Source organism: Ursus americanus, chromosome 32 (genome assembly GCF_024610735.1).
Source record: "Ursus americanus isolate L20-20 chromosome 32, mUrsAme1.1.p, whole genome shotgun sequence".
Taxonomy (NCBI): Eukaryota; Metazoa; Chordata; class Mammalia; order Carnivora; family Ursidae; genus Ursus; species Ursus americanus.
In genome coordinates, this window is record NC_142158.1 from 34,256,197 (window position 1) to 34,274,347 (window position 18,151).

Consider the following 18,151-nt stretch of genomic DNA (forward strand, 5'->3'; position numbering starts at 1 on the left):
ACTGGGACCCCAGGGGAGCCCACGGAGGCCAGAGGCCAGGGCCTGGGCTCGAGTCCCTCACAGAGGAGCAGAAACACGTGGTTTTGTCGAGCAGGCTCACGGGCTCTGAGTCTGAAATGAATTCTCCTCCTTCCAGAAGGACGGCTACCGCTACTGGGCCCTTACTACGGGGCAGGCATTGCTCTAGGGCCTCAGCATAGCAAGTCATTCAGTCCTCCACACAGTCCTATGAAAAGATGCTCTCCGTGGCCTGCGGGGCATAGCAAACATTGGTTGAACACATCAATCAAGGAATGAACGATAGAGCTGGACCGTAGTGTTAAGTGAAAGTCTGTGACCATGCTGAGTATCAGTTAGGGCCACGTGTCTGCTGATGCTGGAGGCTCCTCACTCTGTTAGGGACATCATCTTGAGGCCCTGACTGGCTGCGAGAGGGTGTGAGGCTCTCAGGGCGCCCTGCAGGTGAGGAGACTCAGGAGCGAAGTGGGGGCTGAGCTACAAGCCTGAGGGAGCCCCCCGTGGTCATACTTCTTGGCTCCTCTAGATGGCAGCAGTAGATAAGCCTACTTGCTCCTGAGAGGCAGCCCGGGACCTGGGGCTTGGGAGGGTGCCAACAAGCAAACCTCTCTGTGGGCTCCAGGGCCTGGCTAGGCCTTCTGCTCCCAATTCCAACCCCACACTGCTTATGGTCCCTGCATTCCACATCTGTCCGCTCAAAGGCAGCACACCCTCCAGCTACTGGAGGACCCAACTACTGGACCCACTTCCCAGAGCAGCTCCAGACGCGGGCTGGGAAGTAGCCGGTCCACTGGGCCTGGGCAGCTCCCGGTATCCACAAGGGCCTAAGGAGCCTGGGGTCAGGGTGTACGAGGGGGACAAAAGGGTACCTTATCTTTTCTTCCTCCAGTTGGGATCGAAGCTTCTCTTCCAGCAAGTCTGGCTTCGAAGGCATGGCTGTGTTTTCTGAAATGCCTGTGGAAGGGAGATGTCAATGGGTTATTCCAACAAGGAAGAACGGTTAAAGAAGTGTGATATTTTGGGCGGAGGACAGGGTAAAGTGCATTCCAAGACGAAAGAGGACTCTGTGAGGACCTTCTGGGGCCTTTGGGTGGGAGTCTGCTTCAGCTCCCTCCTCTGGATGGCGATCTCTGCTCGGCTGAAAGCCTCCGAGGAGAGGCTTCCATGATTATTTCGGCTGTCCCTCCCACAGTCCAACATCTGTCACTGGAAGAGAATTCATCCTTACATTGCTACTAATCCTTCTACTGTCGAGTTCACTTATTTCCTCTTGAATCCCCAGGGAAGATGCAAAATAGCATTTTCCCATCCTCTGCTCCAGAGCCCCTCACTAATGGGAAGACATCACTAACCCGTCTCACATCCGTCACATCTGTCTTTGCACCCGTTGAGGTGCCGAGGGTCTCTGGCCTCCAATCCTTTCTCCTGTCTTTGACTTCCCTCCAAAGCAGAGGTTGCCAAGCCTGAGGAACCCAAGCTATGCTAACACACAGCTAGAGCTAACAACACGCTCAGACACCCTGCCCACGAGACAGAGTGACAGGACCAGACCACGGTCCTGGTGAGGGCTGTGTTCCCAGGTATGCTGACCCCTGCTACTGGTTACCTAGTTGCCCGCTCTGGCGAGGTGCTTGTCTGGGTCCTGGGCCCTCCTAGCCTGCTGGGTGAGCTCTACTTATCCTCCTAGCAGTCTCTGTGGCTGCTCTGCATTTCCTAGCCTCACAGAGGGTATCTTGGAAGTCACACAGCTCTGCTTTTTCACTCCACGTCGGGGGAGAATCTACTTTGGGCCACGGGCTTTCTGGACATGATTGGACTTCATCCTTCTAGTACTCATTTGAAGCATTATTGTTCTCGTTTGGCAGGGAAGGACACTGAGGTTCAAAGAGGTTAACTTGCCCAAGGCCACTCGGTTAACTTCAGGAACCCAGATCCAAATCCAGCTTTGTTTGGATGAGAGGGCCTTGGAACCAGAAATTCCTTCTATTAGCATTTCTGACAGATGGTCATCTGCTTTCTGCCCAAATACTTCCGGGGACGGGGAGCTCACTTGGCACAGGAGCCCATTTCATGGTGGGTAGCTCTGTTTCCTCTTCCTTTGAGCTAAAACCCATCCCACTAACTTTTTCCCACCTCTACTTTGGGTCTGCAGGGCAGCACAGCATGTCTTTCTTCCTTCCTTTGACGCCCTTTAGAGATTTTCACAACCACAACAAAATAATGTACCAACCATGTATTTGGAACTTTTATTCTCAGGCTGACTCTGCCCGACTCCCCCACCCAAGGGCTCAGTGACATGGCTGCTCTCTGTCCGACCTTAAGGGTTAGGCTCTAAACCTGGACAGAATACTTTGGATAGGTCTGAAAGAGACAGGTAGAGAACGGCCCTCCAACCTTTAAAAATCGTGCATTCTCTATTTCTCTAGCAGGTAAATTATGAACAACGACCATTTATTGAATGCCTGTTGTCTGCTAGGTTCTGCCAAGTTCTACCAGGCACTGGGCTAGGTGCCCAATACCTTATTGCTAATTCTCAAAATAACCCAGCAGGGAAGGTCTTACCATCTCATTTCAGTTAGATTCTGAGGCTCAGAGAGAGCTGTGAATAACCCAAAGTCACACAGCTAATGAGCAGAGCTGGGATTTGAACTCAAATTTTTCTGATTCCAAAGAGCTCAGTGTGTAAACCAGGCAGCCTCCCCGTCCCCCATGCCTTTTTCGTTTTTCAACAGCTTTGTCATTGTCATGGCCTGTCAGTTTGTCACTGGCCTCTATTAAGCTTGTGGTTAGTTTCAACACTTTCATATATTTTTTTAAAGATTTTATTTATTTATTTGACAGAGAGAGACAGCCAGCGAGAGAGGGAACACAAGCAGGGGGAGTGGGAGAGGAAGAAGCAGGCTCTTAGTGGAGGAGCCTGATGTGGGGCTCGATCCCATAACGCCGGGATCACGCCCTGAGCCGAAGGCAGATGCTTAACCACTGCGCCACCCAGGCGCCCCACCAACACTTTCATATTTTTATGAGTGGTTGTCAAAACACATCTTATTTCAGCGTGATTGTCCTTTTGATCCTAAATGCCACACTTCCCATCTATTGGGGGTTAAGCCTTCTGAGAGGTCCTTATTCTGCCATGCCTTTATTCTGTCCATTTTAGCTACCTTTTATGTCATTACCTAACTCATTGATAAATATGCAAAGCAGGTCAGGAGTCTGTCCTTTATCTTCCAGACACTGATGCTCTCTCTCCCATGTGCCAAGTGGCAACTGTCTCTTGGAAGCTGACTGGACAAGTGTCTTACTCCATCTAAACACGGGAGACGTAGATGCCATTCGACTCGCCAACTGTAGATGACATGTCACCTGGGCTAGTGTGGTTTTTGCCCCTGATGAGTTGGCTGCCTGTCCACGTTGCCCACGCTCACCCAGCCTAGGCACCGGAAGCCGCTGGAGGGCAGGGACTGGGCCTGCAGCTGCTCTTAGGATCTCCCCTGTGCTTTCTGCAGGCTCCACGTGCAGGGGACCCTCAATGCTCTGTGTGGGCACCGGCCCTTGCCCTCTCTGAGAAACGTCAGATGTGATAAACTGAAGGTAGTGTCTTCACATCTCACTGATAATAGTAGGACTTGGACAGAACGTTTCTCTGTCTCTTAACTGTTTCAGAAATGAGCAAATCTATCTTCCAGCTTGTTGAAAAAGAAAAGCTGTGAATCTCCTTCCTCCTTTTAACACTTTTTGGTGCCACGCCAAGGGAACCCCTGAGCAATTTAGTGAAGACCCTGCTGTGTAGTGGCTGGCTGGGCAGCCTGCAGACACACTCTGTATGAGAGATTGCTGGAGGAAGGTGAGGGCAGGGCGCTGGATCCGCACAGGGGCGTCTCACCCAGTCTGGCAGAGACTGTCTCTAAGGGCCTCATGCAGGGAGCCCGAGATGACCTGGTCTCCCATTTAAAGGCTGTGGCTGCCCCAGCATGAGCGCAGAGCCCATCTGTAGGAGAGGGCTCTCGCCCCGCACTGTCGCTGGCTGTCTTTTCCTCGGGCATCTTGCAGGCTCCCCTGGAAGATCACAGTGGCAGGTGCCTTGGAGTTGCGTGGGTGTCCAGGAGCCTAGGGCAGGGAGAACACTACTCTGAATGCAGCTGACCCAAGAATAAGAGAGGATGTCAGCTCTTGTTTTTGGGGCATGCTCTCGGTTCTACTCTCTGTGCTGCCTCATTTATTCCTGTCATTCTAGCTAGCAGATATCATCACCTCTGTTTTTCAGACAAGGAGACCAAGGCTTGGGTAACCAGATGACTTGCACCATGCCATAAAGCTGCCAAATAGAAAAGCCAGCTTCGAATCCATGGCTGGTCATTCATTCACTCATGTAACAAATGGGCTGCCCCCATTCCAGGGGCAGTCTGCTGGGGAAGGTGGACATTGAACCAACAAAAAACTGAGTTGACATAATGCCAGGGTCTGAAGGGCACCACGAGGAGAGAAAGCTGGATAAAGGGTGGAGGGCTGCTATGTTAGGTAGAGTGGTCGGGGAGGTGTCTCTGAGGAGGGGGCAAAGACTTGAATGAAGGGAGGGAACAAGCATGCAGAAATCAGGATGGAGAGTATAGCAAGGAGTGCAAAGGGCCTGAGGTACATCTGCTTGGATGTACCTGTGGAACTGTGAGAGGGCCAATGTGTCTGGGAAAGTTGGAAGGGGAGACTGGTGGGAGCTGAGGCCAGAGCATGTAGGATCTTGTAGACCCTGGTAATGATCTTAGCTTTCACAGAGACGGAGGCTAGAGCATTTTGAGGACAGAAATGGTTTGATCTATCCCTTTGATAGCTAAGCCAAGCGGTTTTTTGCTGATTAAGACAAAGCTGCTCTGAACTAAAGAATGGTCCGTGTGAGCTGGCGCCAGGATGCTATGCGCCTATTGAAAGGATGTGGGAAAGAAAGCTGGGGAAAGGGACTTTGGGCAGCCAGAATGGGGGCACAACATATCCCCAAGACACAAGCTGTCCACGTTGTCATGGCAACCCATGGGTTATTGCCAAAGGTGATGTCTGCTTAGTGAAATGCATTATAACCCCAGCAGGAGACAGCCCCTGGCTGCTTCTGATGCTTCCTGAGGTTGGGCTTATCAGTCTTGTCCGAAGAGAAAGAGCGGCTGGGAACTGAAAGGGAACTGAACAAAAGCCGCTGAGCAAGAACAGAGGAAGAGGGGGTAACTGAAGGGCATTTGGGCTTTGTAGGTCTCCGTACCCACTGGGACCGTGGCCAGGGACAGAGCCTCCAGTCACCTGACAGGAGGCACAGGGGGCCGTTCTTTCAATCACAGGATTCTGGCTGGGACAGGAGCACAGGGGGTCATAGCCCTGAGTGGCCTATGAGGTGACATGGTGACTGTGCCTGGGGCAGCCGGCTCCAAAGAAATACAAAAGCAAGAAAGAAGGGTTTCGTTCCAGCAGCCGTAGATCTGAATGTCACACAAGGAGGGAGCCCTGAGTGGTCAAATAGTATATGAAACTCCAAACAGGGCACCCACAGTCCCAGGCTGACCCTACATCTGAAGTGTCAGGTATTCAGGAACCAGCAGCGCCAGGAGAAGAGAGTCACCTGCTAGGAAGGTCGGCCTCCCAGGGGTCCCCTCCTACCTGGTGAGATCATTATAACTCCTCTTCCTGCTTCCCCATACCCTCCTCTTAAACATAACACGCATGCGTGCTTGCCAATGCGCCCCGCCCCCTCAAAAAACCCACTCTCCTACAGTCATTCAGTGTCTGAAATGTGCAGAACAGAATTTCTTTGGTTCATTGGCTCTCTACTGGGTGTGCACATGAGAGGATGGTAAAAGCACAGAGACAGCTGGGCCCTGCTCTAGACCTACTGAGTTAGAATTTTCCCTTAGGTTCCATGGAGACTCAGATGCTCAGCCCTGGTTAAGAAACACTGCTCAAGGCTTTGAGCCCAGGTTTGATGCACGTGCTCCATGCAATCCTCGCAAGCAATGCAGAACCTGCAGCGGTTTAGATGGGACAGTACAAGGGGCCGGCGGGTCCCTTTGGCCCCATCCACTCTCCAGACTTTTGGGAGCCCCACTAGGGAAAAGGGGCCCAGGGGGTTCCAGAAGGAAGACACACTATTTGTAGGGCTGGAGCTGCCTGCCCTTGACCCTGTAGAGGGTAGACAAAATGTGAGCCATGATATCCACCACCGGGTTGCACCATGGGTCAGATACTTCCTGGGTCTTATCTTATTATTTTTAAATTTAAATTTTATTTTTTAAAATTTATCATGTTATGTTAGTCACCATACAGTACATCATTAGCTTTTGATGTAGGGTTCCATGATTCATTGTTTGCATATAACACCCTGTGCTCCTCCTTAATAACTACCACCAGGCAAACCCATTCCCCCACCCTCCTCTCCTCTGAAACCCTCAGTTTGTTTCCCAGAGTCCATAGTCTCTCATGGTTCATCTCCCCCTCTGTCCCCCGCTTCATTTTTCCCTTCCTTCTCCTATTGTCCTCCATGCTATTGCTTATGTTCCACATATGAGTGAAACCATATGATAATTGTCTCTCTCTGCTTGACCTATTTCACTTAGCATTATCTCCTCCAGTTCCATCCATGTCGATGCAAATGGTGGGTAGTCATTCTTTCTGATGGCTGAGTAATATTCTATTGTATGTATGAACCACATCTTCTTTATCTGTTCATCTGTTGAAGGGCATCTCAGCTCCTTCCACAGTTTGGCTATTGTGGGTATTGCTGCTGCGAACATTGGGGTGCATGTTCCCCTTCTTTTCACTACATCTGTATCTGTGGGGTAAATACCCAGTAGTACAATTGCTGGGTCATAGGGTAGCACTATTTTTAACTTTTTGAGGAACCTCCACACTGTTTTCCAAAGTGGCTGCACCAGCTTACATTCCCACCAACAGTGTAAGAGGGATCCCCTTTCTCCACATCCTCTCCAACATTTGTTGTTTCTTGCCCTGTCAATTTTTGCCATTCTAACTGGCGTAAGGTGGTATCTCAATGTGGTTTTGATTTGAATTTCCCTGATGGCTAATGATGTTGAACATTTTTTCATGTGTCTATTAGCCATTCGTATGTCTTCTCTGGAGAAGTGTCTGTTCATGTCTTCTGTCCATTTTTTGACTTGATTATTTGTTTTTTGGGTGTTGAGTTTGTGAAGTTCTTTATAGATTTTGGATACTGTCCTTTATCTATACTGTCATTTGCAAATATCATCTCCCATTCTGTGGGTTGCCTCTTTGTTTTGTTGACTGTTTCCTTTTCTGTGCAGAAGCTTTTTATCTTGATGAAGTCCCAAAAGTTCATTTTCACTTTTGTTTCCCTTGTTTTGGAGACATGTCTTGAAGAAGTTGCTGTGGCTGATGTTGAAGAGGTTACTGCCTATGTTCTCCTCCTAGAGGAGGAAAATCCTAGATTTTGTTGGATTCCTGTCTCACATTGAGGTCTTTCATCCATTTAGAGTTTATCTTTGTGTATGGTGTAAGAGAATGGTCAAGTTTCATTCTTCCGTATATAGCTCTCCAATTTTTCCTGTGTCTTATCTTATATAATCTTCACAACCCCCACTACAGATGGGGAAACTGAGCTCTGACAGGGGAAACAATCTGCCCAGGATCACACTGCTAGTTAGTAGAGATGGGGTCAGGACCCAGCTCTGTCTCACTTCAAAGCTGGTACTTTTTACTCGGGAAGTGATTCTGATAATGAAGGAAGCCATGGGGCAGATCATTGATGTCAGGATTGACTTGTCCTTGGTACTTGAAGGCAATGCCCTTTTTCCATGAATGACTTTCAGATCTGCAGCTGGGGTTGAGAGAAAGTCTCGGTCTCTCCTTGAGTGCTGGCCTGTGAAGATTGCCCTTTACTAACCGAAACCCTGGCGTGCAGCCTGATCCCACTTGGTATTTGCAGCTCGTCTGCTGGGTGTGAGGAGTTGTCCTTACTGGAGTCTGCACCTTTCCCAAGTTCAGCTGCTGGAAGACCCAGGGCCAGCCTGCTCGTCTCCTAGACTGTGTGCTAGGAGTCCTAAGGAAGGCAATATTGAAATTTGCAATGGGGTGCCAGAGCCAAAACGGCACCCATGGGCTTCCAGAGGCTTCTGACGAGCAAAGGCTACAGGGCCCAACATGGCAGTTGCTGGTCCAGTGCCCCGTGTGGGAGGAAACCATGAGTTACGTGGCTCTATCATGGCTGACAAGACCTCAGGGCCAGGGAGGCATTCTAGCCGGTCTCCTCAGCTATACAATGATGATTCATTCACTGAACACCCACTCTGGGCCTTTTGGGGCTAACGCATCTCATAGAGCCATAGATCACTCAGCCTCACCTGTTTGAGAGGTCAACGTGTCTATTCTTACGGAGATTGATGGTGTCACTAACTCAATTACTACAATGGTCAGCAGCTCAGAGGCAAAAAGTCTGGCTTTCCAATCAGACCATTTCCTGTTTAATGGCTCAAATTTATCGTCAGTTGGAGTGTTCACACACTGGCAGGCGCTCAGGGCCACCATCCATCTTCGTGTTGATTTTGTGACACCTTAGCTGCCTCCGACATGCTCAGGCTTAAGGGTGTGATGAATACCCTGTGGATGCATGGCTGGAACTGATAATCTTTTGGGCACACTGACACCCACAGGCACAGGTCCACAGTCACTCAGCTGCCATCTCCTCAGGGAGCAGCCATGCTTTCGTACAACCGGAACTGTCAGGGAAGCCTTTTTAGAGCAAAACACAGACCTAGACACCCCCTATAGAAGGCTGTCTGCCATCTCCCGCTGCCTGAGGAACCTCCCTTGTTCTACTCTGGGCCTCTCTGCCCAAGATCACGGCCCTCGGAGGGCAGCCTCTCTCCTTCTGCATTTGCTTCTTTCCCCCCTCCATGTTCCCTGTGGAGGAGGCGAACCGTGCAGAGGGTCAGCGTGCACCAGGGTCTGTGTGGACTTGCAGGCACACCCCGGGGAGCATGCCGCAGACACAGGAAAGACATTTCTAGTGCCATTACTCACTTCAGCTTGGCACAGGGTCCCTTCCATGGTCACATCTGTTCAAAGAGGAGCTCTTCTCTCTCTCTCCACAGTCCTTTCTGCCCCAGATCCATCTTTGGTTTGCAGTCAGCATTCTCTGGTCGCAACCACTCAGAGCCTGGCATGGTGACTCTCCTTCAGAGGGTCCAGATGCTGCTCCTGCCTGCTTTCCAGCCCACTGAGGCTCCTCCACTCCTCAGAAGTGAGCTCACATTTCCGAACACAGGGTTTCTCTCAAAACCTGAGTCCCTTGGTGAGTCTACTGTCTGTCACTGCAGTCTCCCTGACCAGTGGTGACCTCAGTCTGAGCGGCTTTTCAGACAGAAGTTAGCAAGAACCTTGGCATCCCTAAAACCCAGTTACATCTTTGTCACACTGGAACAAGCCAGTCTGGAGTGTTCTCAGGGCACATACGACCTGTGGGAGGGCAGTTTTTCTCATGCCTGTGACAGCGAGCATGGGCCTTCCTCCTATAAAAACCCCTAATGATGATGGTTGGTAAGATTTAGTTGATTCTTTTGACTGGCTTATAAGAGACATTTTAGGACTTTTAGGAATTGAGTTGAGGATCCTTAATAAAACCATCTCCTGCCACTTTGAGCAAACTTATCTGCTGCTAGCCAATTTGTAAATCAATCTGTTCATTTCCAAAAAATTTATTACACATTAAAGTCAGAAGTGAGTTCTGAGGTGGACCACACAGTCGAGCTGGCACATTTTCAAAGTATGACGGCAAGAGCTTGCAAGACAACCAAAATACCCCATATCAAGACAAGGGCCAAAAGAAAATTTTGAAGATAATTTCTTTAAAGAAAGCTGGCAGTTTGCATTAAGTCGGCCTTATCCTCTTCACTGGGGATGATGTGTGTGGAGGTCCTTCTCGCTCCCTCAAAGGTCTTCAGGGGGTTTGAAGACCACTCAGAAAGCTTAGTAAAAATCCTTGGGAAACTGTGCATGTGTGTGGGGTGTGTGTTGTGTGTGTGTGTGTACATGCACAGTGGACAGAAATCTGATTCCCATTCAGGGACTCTCTAGCAGGGCATGGGCTGATGTCTGGGAGCAAGACCAGAGAGTTGCTGCTCTGCTTCTGTGGAAACAATGTGGGGTGTAATTACTCCCATCATGGCTGATTTCAAGCTACCAACATGATGTTCCTGAATTTGGAGCTGGGAAGAGATGCATCTCCACACACCAATTATTCCCTAGCACACACTTAAAACTCAGATCCTTTTTTTTCTTTCAGTGGAAAAAACAGATCCTTTTTAACAGGGCCATTCCAAAGGCAATGGAACCTAAGTAGAAAGAAAGTTGGCAGTAGACCACAGAATGCCTGGGGGCTGAGCCCTGCATCTATCTCTTTTGCTCCCTTAAGTTCTCCCTCCAGCATCTTCTACTCTTTTGCTACTTGCCCTGGGAAGCTGGCTGGTGGAACAATGGGATTCTTACCCCTCACCTTCTGGCTGGGCTTAGCCAATGGTGAGTGTGGGCAAGTGACTGGAGGCATGGGAGGGGAGAGAGGGGCTGTGAATTGGATGCACAGCTTGACTGAAGTCATAGCTCCTATCAGATGGCCTAAGCCTTTCTGCACAGCCCTTTCTGTCTTCAGGTTCTGGTAACTGTTCACTCTTCTTGCCCCCTCAGGTCTAGGGGCAGCAATGTTTCCTGCCCTCCCTGCTGTTGTTACAACCTCTGCGTTTCCCTGTACTCTGCTAATACCTTTGTCAATAGACTTGTATTCAACTTTCTTTACAATACCTAATTTGATTTTTTTTTTTTTAGAGAGAGAGAGAGAATGCAAGCAGGGGGAAAAGGGAGAGAGAGAATCTTAAGCAGGCTCTACTTCAGCATGGAAACGCAATGTGGGCACGATCTCACGGCCCTGAGATCATCACCTGAGCTGAAATCAAGAGTTGAACTCTTACCTGACTGAGCCACCCAGGTGCCCCACCAATTTGATTATTAATTTGAGTAATCTGCTTTGTGTTTGGAGCCTGACCCATAAAGGCTCAAAGTGGGTAAACAATTGTCTTATAAGGTACATTCCATCAGGTCAAGGGACCTGCTGCTGAGGGGCCTCCAGGGACCCATGAAAGTACCCCAAGTGAGGAAGAGTCACCTTGGAACATCTGCCAGGCCCAGAGAGCACAAAGCTGTGTTACAAAGTACCATTCAAGTGACATCTTTACCAACTGCCCTTCCTCCTCCTTTCCAAATCCTTCTTGGAGTCAGGGGAAATTGAGCTCAGCAGACTGAGGGAGGAAGTATCTTAGAAAGAGAAGGAGATGATTGTATCCCTTTCCTCAGGGTAGTTAGCCTTAGCTGGGGAAAAGGAGAGAAGTCTTAGCTTTGAATGACATTTGGATTGTTGAGACTGTAGCTATAATATAAAATGGCCAATATTTTTTGGTTCTTGTTTGTTTTGTTTGTAATTAACAATGAAGGAGCAACTGGGTTACTGAGCTGTCCAATTTCCAACCAGGGCAGAGGACGAACTGTCCCTACTGCGAAGACTTAAAGTGGAAGAACAACAAAAGGCGGTCTTACAATCACCTCCCCTGCATTGCTCAATGTGTCAGGCACACCCTCTTTAGCTATTAAGTCCCCCCTAGAGGATAGGAGGCACCTAGAGAAGGAAATGAGAAGTGGTAAACTTTCTGTTCCCATCTTTAAGTAAAATGCTCCTGACACAAACGGTGGTAGTGAGGAAAGGAAGGTTAATCAGAATTGAATAGGGATTTGGTTTTCACGATCACTACTAGCATGGGGATTCCACTAAACAGTAATTTTTGTTTGATCTCTGAATCCTTGGAATCTAATCCTTCATTGAGCTCTGGAAATTATTATAAGCCATTTCAAACACAAAAAAGTTTAGAGAGTGTATAAATAACACCCACATTCTGCCTCTGTATTTGGAAAATCTTGATAGTACGCCATAGGTGCTTCGGTGTGTGTGCCTGTGTGTTTGAATGAGAACATTGCAGAGCTGGGGGAGGCCTCCTTAGCACCCCATCCCATCTACTATCCCTGCCTCCCAAAGATAACACTGTCCTGATGGTCCTGCAGACCTTCCCTTCTTGCTGGCCCACTCTTACCCTGCATCTCTAACATCCCTTAAAATTACTTCATTACTTAGCTATTTCTTGACCTAAGAGGAGGTGGCAGAAGGGTTCTGTTTGTAAGTATTTGTTGGACTGTACATCTGTACATATGTTTTATGTGTTTTTCTGTACTTATGTTATCTTGTACTATAACACAAAGCTCCCACTTCCCTCTCCCCGATACACAACATCAGCAATTTTAGAATTTACATAAATGGCATCATTCCACATATACCCTTCAGCAATTTTCTTTCTTGCAATCATCATTGTGTTTCTGAGATTTATTCATATTGTTACATGTGGTTCTAGTTTATTCATCTTTAATTATCTACGGTGTTCCATTATATGAATGTGAATTTTTTTTAAATAATATTTTTTTTATTATATTGTTAGTCACCACACAGTACATCCCTAGTTTTTGATGTAAAGTTCCATGATTCATTACTTGCGTATAACACCCAGTGCACCATGCAATACGTGCCCTCCTTACTACCTATATCATATCATATGAATATATCATAGCTGTAGCTCATCTATCTACCTGCCTACTCAGGGGAACTTTGGGTTATCTTCTGTTCTTGTTTTTGTTTGTTTGTTTGGCTGTTTGCTATGATAAGAATGATGCTGGTTTCCTGTTGGTAGGTTTTCCCCAAACTCATGATCAACTTGTTTGGGGAAATGAGCTTTTGGGGAAATTAGTCCTACCTAGCTCCATTCCTATGTAACAGAATTGTTTCTAGGGAACACCAAGACCTTTCCTGGGCTGGGACTTGCCAAACACAAATGGTGATTTTTATCACTTGTGCCAGCTAGAGGGGCCAGCCACGATACATTTTAGCCTACCAGATGACATCAAGAGGTTAGAATTTTGTCTTCTATATATTTGACTGGTTGTATGTTTATTATATGTGATATATGTTGTATATATTTGTTATACATTATACATATATGATTGTCTATATGTTCATTTATGTAACCCCGAAATTCATATGTTGAAATTGAATCCCCAATGTGATGATATTTGGAGATGAGGCCTTTGGAAGGTAATTAGGTCATGGGGGTGGAGCCCTCATGAAGGGGATTAGTGCCCTTAGAGACTATGGACTGTGGGAAACAAACTGAGGGCTTCAGAGGGGAGGGGGTGGGGGAATGGGATAGGCTGGTGATGAGTATTAAGGAGGGCATGTATTGCATGGTGCACTGGGTGTTATACGCAAGTAATGAATCATGGAACTTTACATCAAAAACTAGGGATGTACTGTATGGTGACTAACATAATATGATAAAAAAATATTATTAAAAAAAAAAGAAGTCAGAGAGCTAGCTCACTCCTCTTCTGCCGTGTGAGGACACAATGAGAAGCTGGCAGTCTGCGACCCAAAGGAGGGCCTTCACTAGAACCACCATGCTGCCACCCTAATTTCCAGCTTCCACCCTCTGGAACTGTGGAAAAATAAATTCCTGTTGTTTATCATGCATCTAGCCTATGGTGCTTTGTGATAGCAGCCCCAACTGACTAGGACATTGGTCAAATGTCTAATTCATTCAAAGTAGCACCCATGGTTCCTGCACATTTGCATGATGAATAAAATGGCCCTGGCAACTGGTAAGAGGACCATCCTTAATCAGTGCTCAATGGGAGAGACAGTGACTTTATTTTTTCAAGGTAGAGTGATTAATGGTGCCTATGAGCATAAGTGGGTGGAGGGACATGGTGAATGCAGAAATGTAGTGACCTCCACCAGTTATGCCAACTGGTGCTGTTGGCCCAGAGCTGTGGTCAGCTCTGCCGCTGGGGGCTGTGTCTGTGCCTGGGCATCTGGTTGTCTGGTTCCTGGCACTCAGAGACAGGTTTCATGATGATTTTCTGAGCATCTACTCTGTCCTCGACTCCAGCACAAACACACCTCACCCGGTACTCAGACCAGCCCTGGGGAGCAGATGTTCTTCTCTTATGGACAAGGAAATGGAAATTCAGGAAGGTTGATGGACCAAGGTCACAGACTAGCAAAAGGTAGAGGTATGATTCAAGCAGGGCCCTCCTGACTCTAAGGTGAGTGTTGTTTTTTTTTTTTTTTTTAAACTAAACCACAGCAGCAGTTCAAGGCTGGCACCAGGGCTGATGCCCAGAGCCTCCTTCTATTCTCCAAAATGGCTGGTGAGGAAGTCTGGAACTACCCAGAGGGATGGGGCCTTGGCAATTGGGAACTCGGCAAGGAATTAGGGTGGGGTCTCCTTACCCACAGACTCCATCTTGAGCCTGGGAATCTGGCCAGATTTGGCCTCATGCCACAGAAGTTGGCCCTATATTCACAAGCAACTGTGGATTAGAATCGACTCAGGCGGAGAGAATTTATCACTGGTCTTACAGAGCCACCTGAGTCCTTCTGGAACCAACTGAGATGCCATCTCAGCCTTTGGGGCAGCTGCTTCCTTTATACTCTGCCTTACTCCTGGGGTTCACATTTGGATCATTCCTTTCTGAGAGGACGCAGGCACCTCTAATCCAAGCCCTCACGCTTCTCCTTACCAAGGCTACGTTTCCTGCACGGCTTAAGGAGGTCTGCACTCACAAGGAGGTAAAATCATGGCACCTGAGGGCTGAAGAGCATTAGGTTCATTTGTTCATTCAACAGGCAACCGCAAACGGTGGCTCAGTTTCAGGATGTGCTGGGCATAGGATGTCACTTGGTCTGACCACCTCATTTTATAGATGTTGGAACCTAGTCACAGAGCAAACCTTCACGGAGGACCTACTGAGTGCTGATCACTGTGCTCAGTGTTGGGGAAATAAAGATCCTCTGCTGAGTGGAGGAAATGGATAAAAGACTGAATAATTAGCACACAATGTGATAAGTCCTATCACAGAGGTATGAGCAGAGTTCTGTGTGAGTCCAGAGGAAACTCAGAGAGTTCCGGGGAGGCGAGCTGGGAATCTGCCTCTGGAAATGTCTTAGAGCCATAAGGTCTGAAGGAAGATATGTTAAAAGCTGCAGAATATTTTCTTCAAACAAAGGCTTCACAGCAAAAAGGGAAATAGAACTTGCTTTGGTTGAATCAGGGTGGGCAAAAATCCTGGGGCCCCGCCGCTTGCGTGCTGGCTCCTCTACCCCTCGCCTCAGGCTCTCTAAGAACACCTAGGTCCCAGAGAATCCATTCTGAAAACCACTGAGCTAGAGAGTGCCGGAAGGTCCCCTCCAGGTCCATGCCAATCAGTGCTTCCTCCCCATAGACTGGAGTTTCTGGTTTCACGTACTGCCTAGATCATACGAGGTGTTCAGAGAAGTCTGATAAATAAATGGATGACACGCTGACCTTTTGCTTTCTCTCAAGTTTGTTATCCCCAGGAGCAGAATTCCAAAAAAGCAGTTCCAGATTCAGGCTTAAACAGCAGTTCGGAGAGGCAGAGGCCTCTGTCTGGAGAGCAGATGGAATGGCTCAAGAGGCCACCGCCGGACTTCTGTTCCGGAGAAAAGAACTCCTCAGCAGACTCTAAGCTGGAACAAGCCTGCGGTAGAATAGGCAGCCTCTGGCCTCAGTGGCTCTCCCAACCCTCCTCAAGGCCCCTGCGAGGGACAGCTGTCACTGCCCCATTTTCAGGGTCAGGTAGCACACACCGCCCAGGGGCAACCCAAGGGTCCACGTGACACAGCAACAACAATAGACTGTTCTCGGGGGCTTCTTTTGTTCAAAGGATCTCTGCTCCTGGGGTAGTGAGAGGGATGGGGGAGGGGAGAGGAAGACTAGTATTCAAGAGGCCAGTATTGGGGGTGGGGGGAATCTCAGATGCCATTTGGAACCTGCCAATGTCATGTTCATGGCTTTTTACTTATTTAATCATTATTATTTCTATCTTCTGTAATAGTATATAAAAAACATGGCTACACGTAGAGGCAATGGAACGTTCCAGTAGGTTACGTTTTCACAGAAGTTGGGTCAAGGGATAAATGCACAGAAAGGTGTGGTGTTATCCAACATGGACAGCTTGTGTGGGGAGCAACTGTGAGCTTTTCAAGGGCAGTGATCTCCCCACTTCCATCTACCACAGAACAAAAGAATGGACTGACCACCTACCTACAAGGGGCCAGACCAGTCTGCAGGGCAAGTGATCAGTGTGCAGCAACCTGGGGCATCATATCTCAGTGGGCGATGTCAGCAGCAGATCAGTGTGCAGCAACCTGGGGCATCATATCTCAGTGGGCGATGTCAGCAGCAGATCAGTGTGCAGCAACCTGGGGCATCATATCTCAGTGGGCGATGTCAGCAGCAGATCAGTGTGCAGCAACCTGGGGCATCATATCTCAGTGGGTGATGTCGGCAGCAGATTCACTCAGACAGCCAGACATCCTGGAGGCCCTCCCTGAGCTTGGGCTGGAAGCATGTGTGCCCAGAGGACCAGTCCAGTGCAGGGCAAGTGGGCAAAGGGCTGGGGGCGTGGTACAGATTATTTACTCATCAGTCAGTCAGAAATGCTTAAGAATTGGAATGACTGCTTGGGGGCTTTCTTTCCCTACAAGGTCTCTTTGACCAAAACTTCCTTGCTCAAAAATGTTCAGTGGCTCAACTGCCCATAAGATAAATGCTCCGATTCAAGGCTCTCAGTGAACTGGCCCAATTCACCATTTTAGATTTTCCCTCCACGACTTCAGATAACTCCCCCAGAAAGTCCTCTCCCTCTACCCTCCACACACAAAAACACATACCCCACATATACCCACCCACACAAAACATACACACACCCCACATACCACCCCCACACCATATACACACCCCCCCCATACACCTGACCCCCACATACATACCCCCCCCCCCCACCACACACCCTCCATAGGTCAACTACCTCCCCACTCTGCTCTGAGATTCTGAATCCTGCCCATTCCTCGTGGCTCATCCTAGGCCTGTGGCCTTGGTGACAACTCCAGGGACTACTCCCTCTGGTAAGTTCTCGAAGCTCTCATGGCCTGTCCCTCTCACCTGACACACTTCATATACCGGTAAGTGCCACATGTCTTAAATCTGAATCACAGGCATTTGGTAGAGTTTCGATCGTGAGCCGAACTGATCAAATATTGCTCAAAAGAGACACTTAAGAGAGAGGCTATAGCCCACATTCCTGGGGCTACCTTCTCCTGGTTTTATTCCTGCTTTGTGCAACCATCAGAAAACAGAGTACCTGCAGCGATTACCTCGACCGCTCACATAAATGTTTTCAATGAGTTGTGCTTTAATGTCAGGTCTCTTGCTTTTATTGAGGGCCGATATAAGAATCATCTGGGGGGACAACATTTCGGCATCTTTTGTAAGACTGCAGTTGAGGACATTGCTCACTGTGTCACTCAGTGTCTTTTAATAAGAATCTGTACAATAAATTCTGGTTTGTGTTTTGTTCCTGGAAGAAATTCTATTTCTGCAGATAAATTAGTTAGTACACTTCCTGTTGTCAGAAAACGAAAACTCTGTAACTCTGGGAGCTTCCGGTTCTGCTTAGTGGCTAGATAAGAGAGAGCTAAATTTATTGCTGCTGTACTGTGATTGGCTCAGCTGTGGGGTCCACAAGTACTTACTCCTTCTACTTCCTGTAAATGGACTTATTTTATTTTATGTTCAAATGTCTCATTATACTTCTGCAAGATGTGTGGGTCTGGAAGGCATCTGGGGAAGCACTGATTTGGCCTATTTATTGCCCGGGCCGGCTGCAAGGGGTAAAAAGATTAATTGGATGCACCCAGCTTTCCAGGATCTCACGTTTCAGCATGGAGGATACAGCTATGACAATACACATTACAAAATAAGGTTGGTGCCTTCCGGAGGTATGTGAGACTGGAGGACAAAGCAGTCTTGGGGGTATGGGGTCAGGCAAGGCTTCATGACAGAGGCCAAGGCTGCACTGGTTTGGGGCTACAGTGGGAAGAGTGTGGTGAATAGGATAGTATGTGTGACTAAATCCAAAATTAGATGAAGAGTTACCTTTTTATGTGTATTTCCCC

At 48.2% G+C, this 18,151-nt stretch overlaps 1 protein-coding gene across 4 annotated transcripts in view; it reads right to left on the reverse strand.

The window, feature by feature from the left end:
• Positions 1-18,151, reverse strand: part of KIF6 (kinesin family member 6) — a 417,257-nt gene that overhangs the window by 22,683 nt on the left and 376,423 nt on the right. For all 4 annotated transcript variants that reach the window (XM_087858216.1, XM_045786292.2, XM_045786295.2 and 1 more), the window contains one exon: positions 888-972. In XM_087858216.1, coding sequence (XP_087714342.1) covers positions 888-972 — 85 coding nt within the window. The remainder of the gene's footprint in view (positions 1-887; positions 973-18,151) is intronic.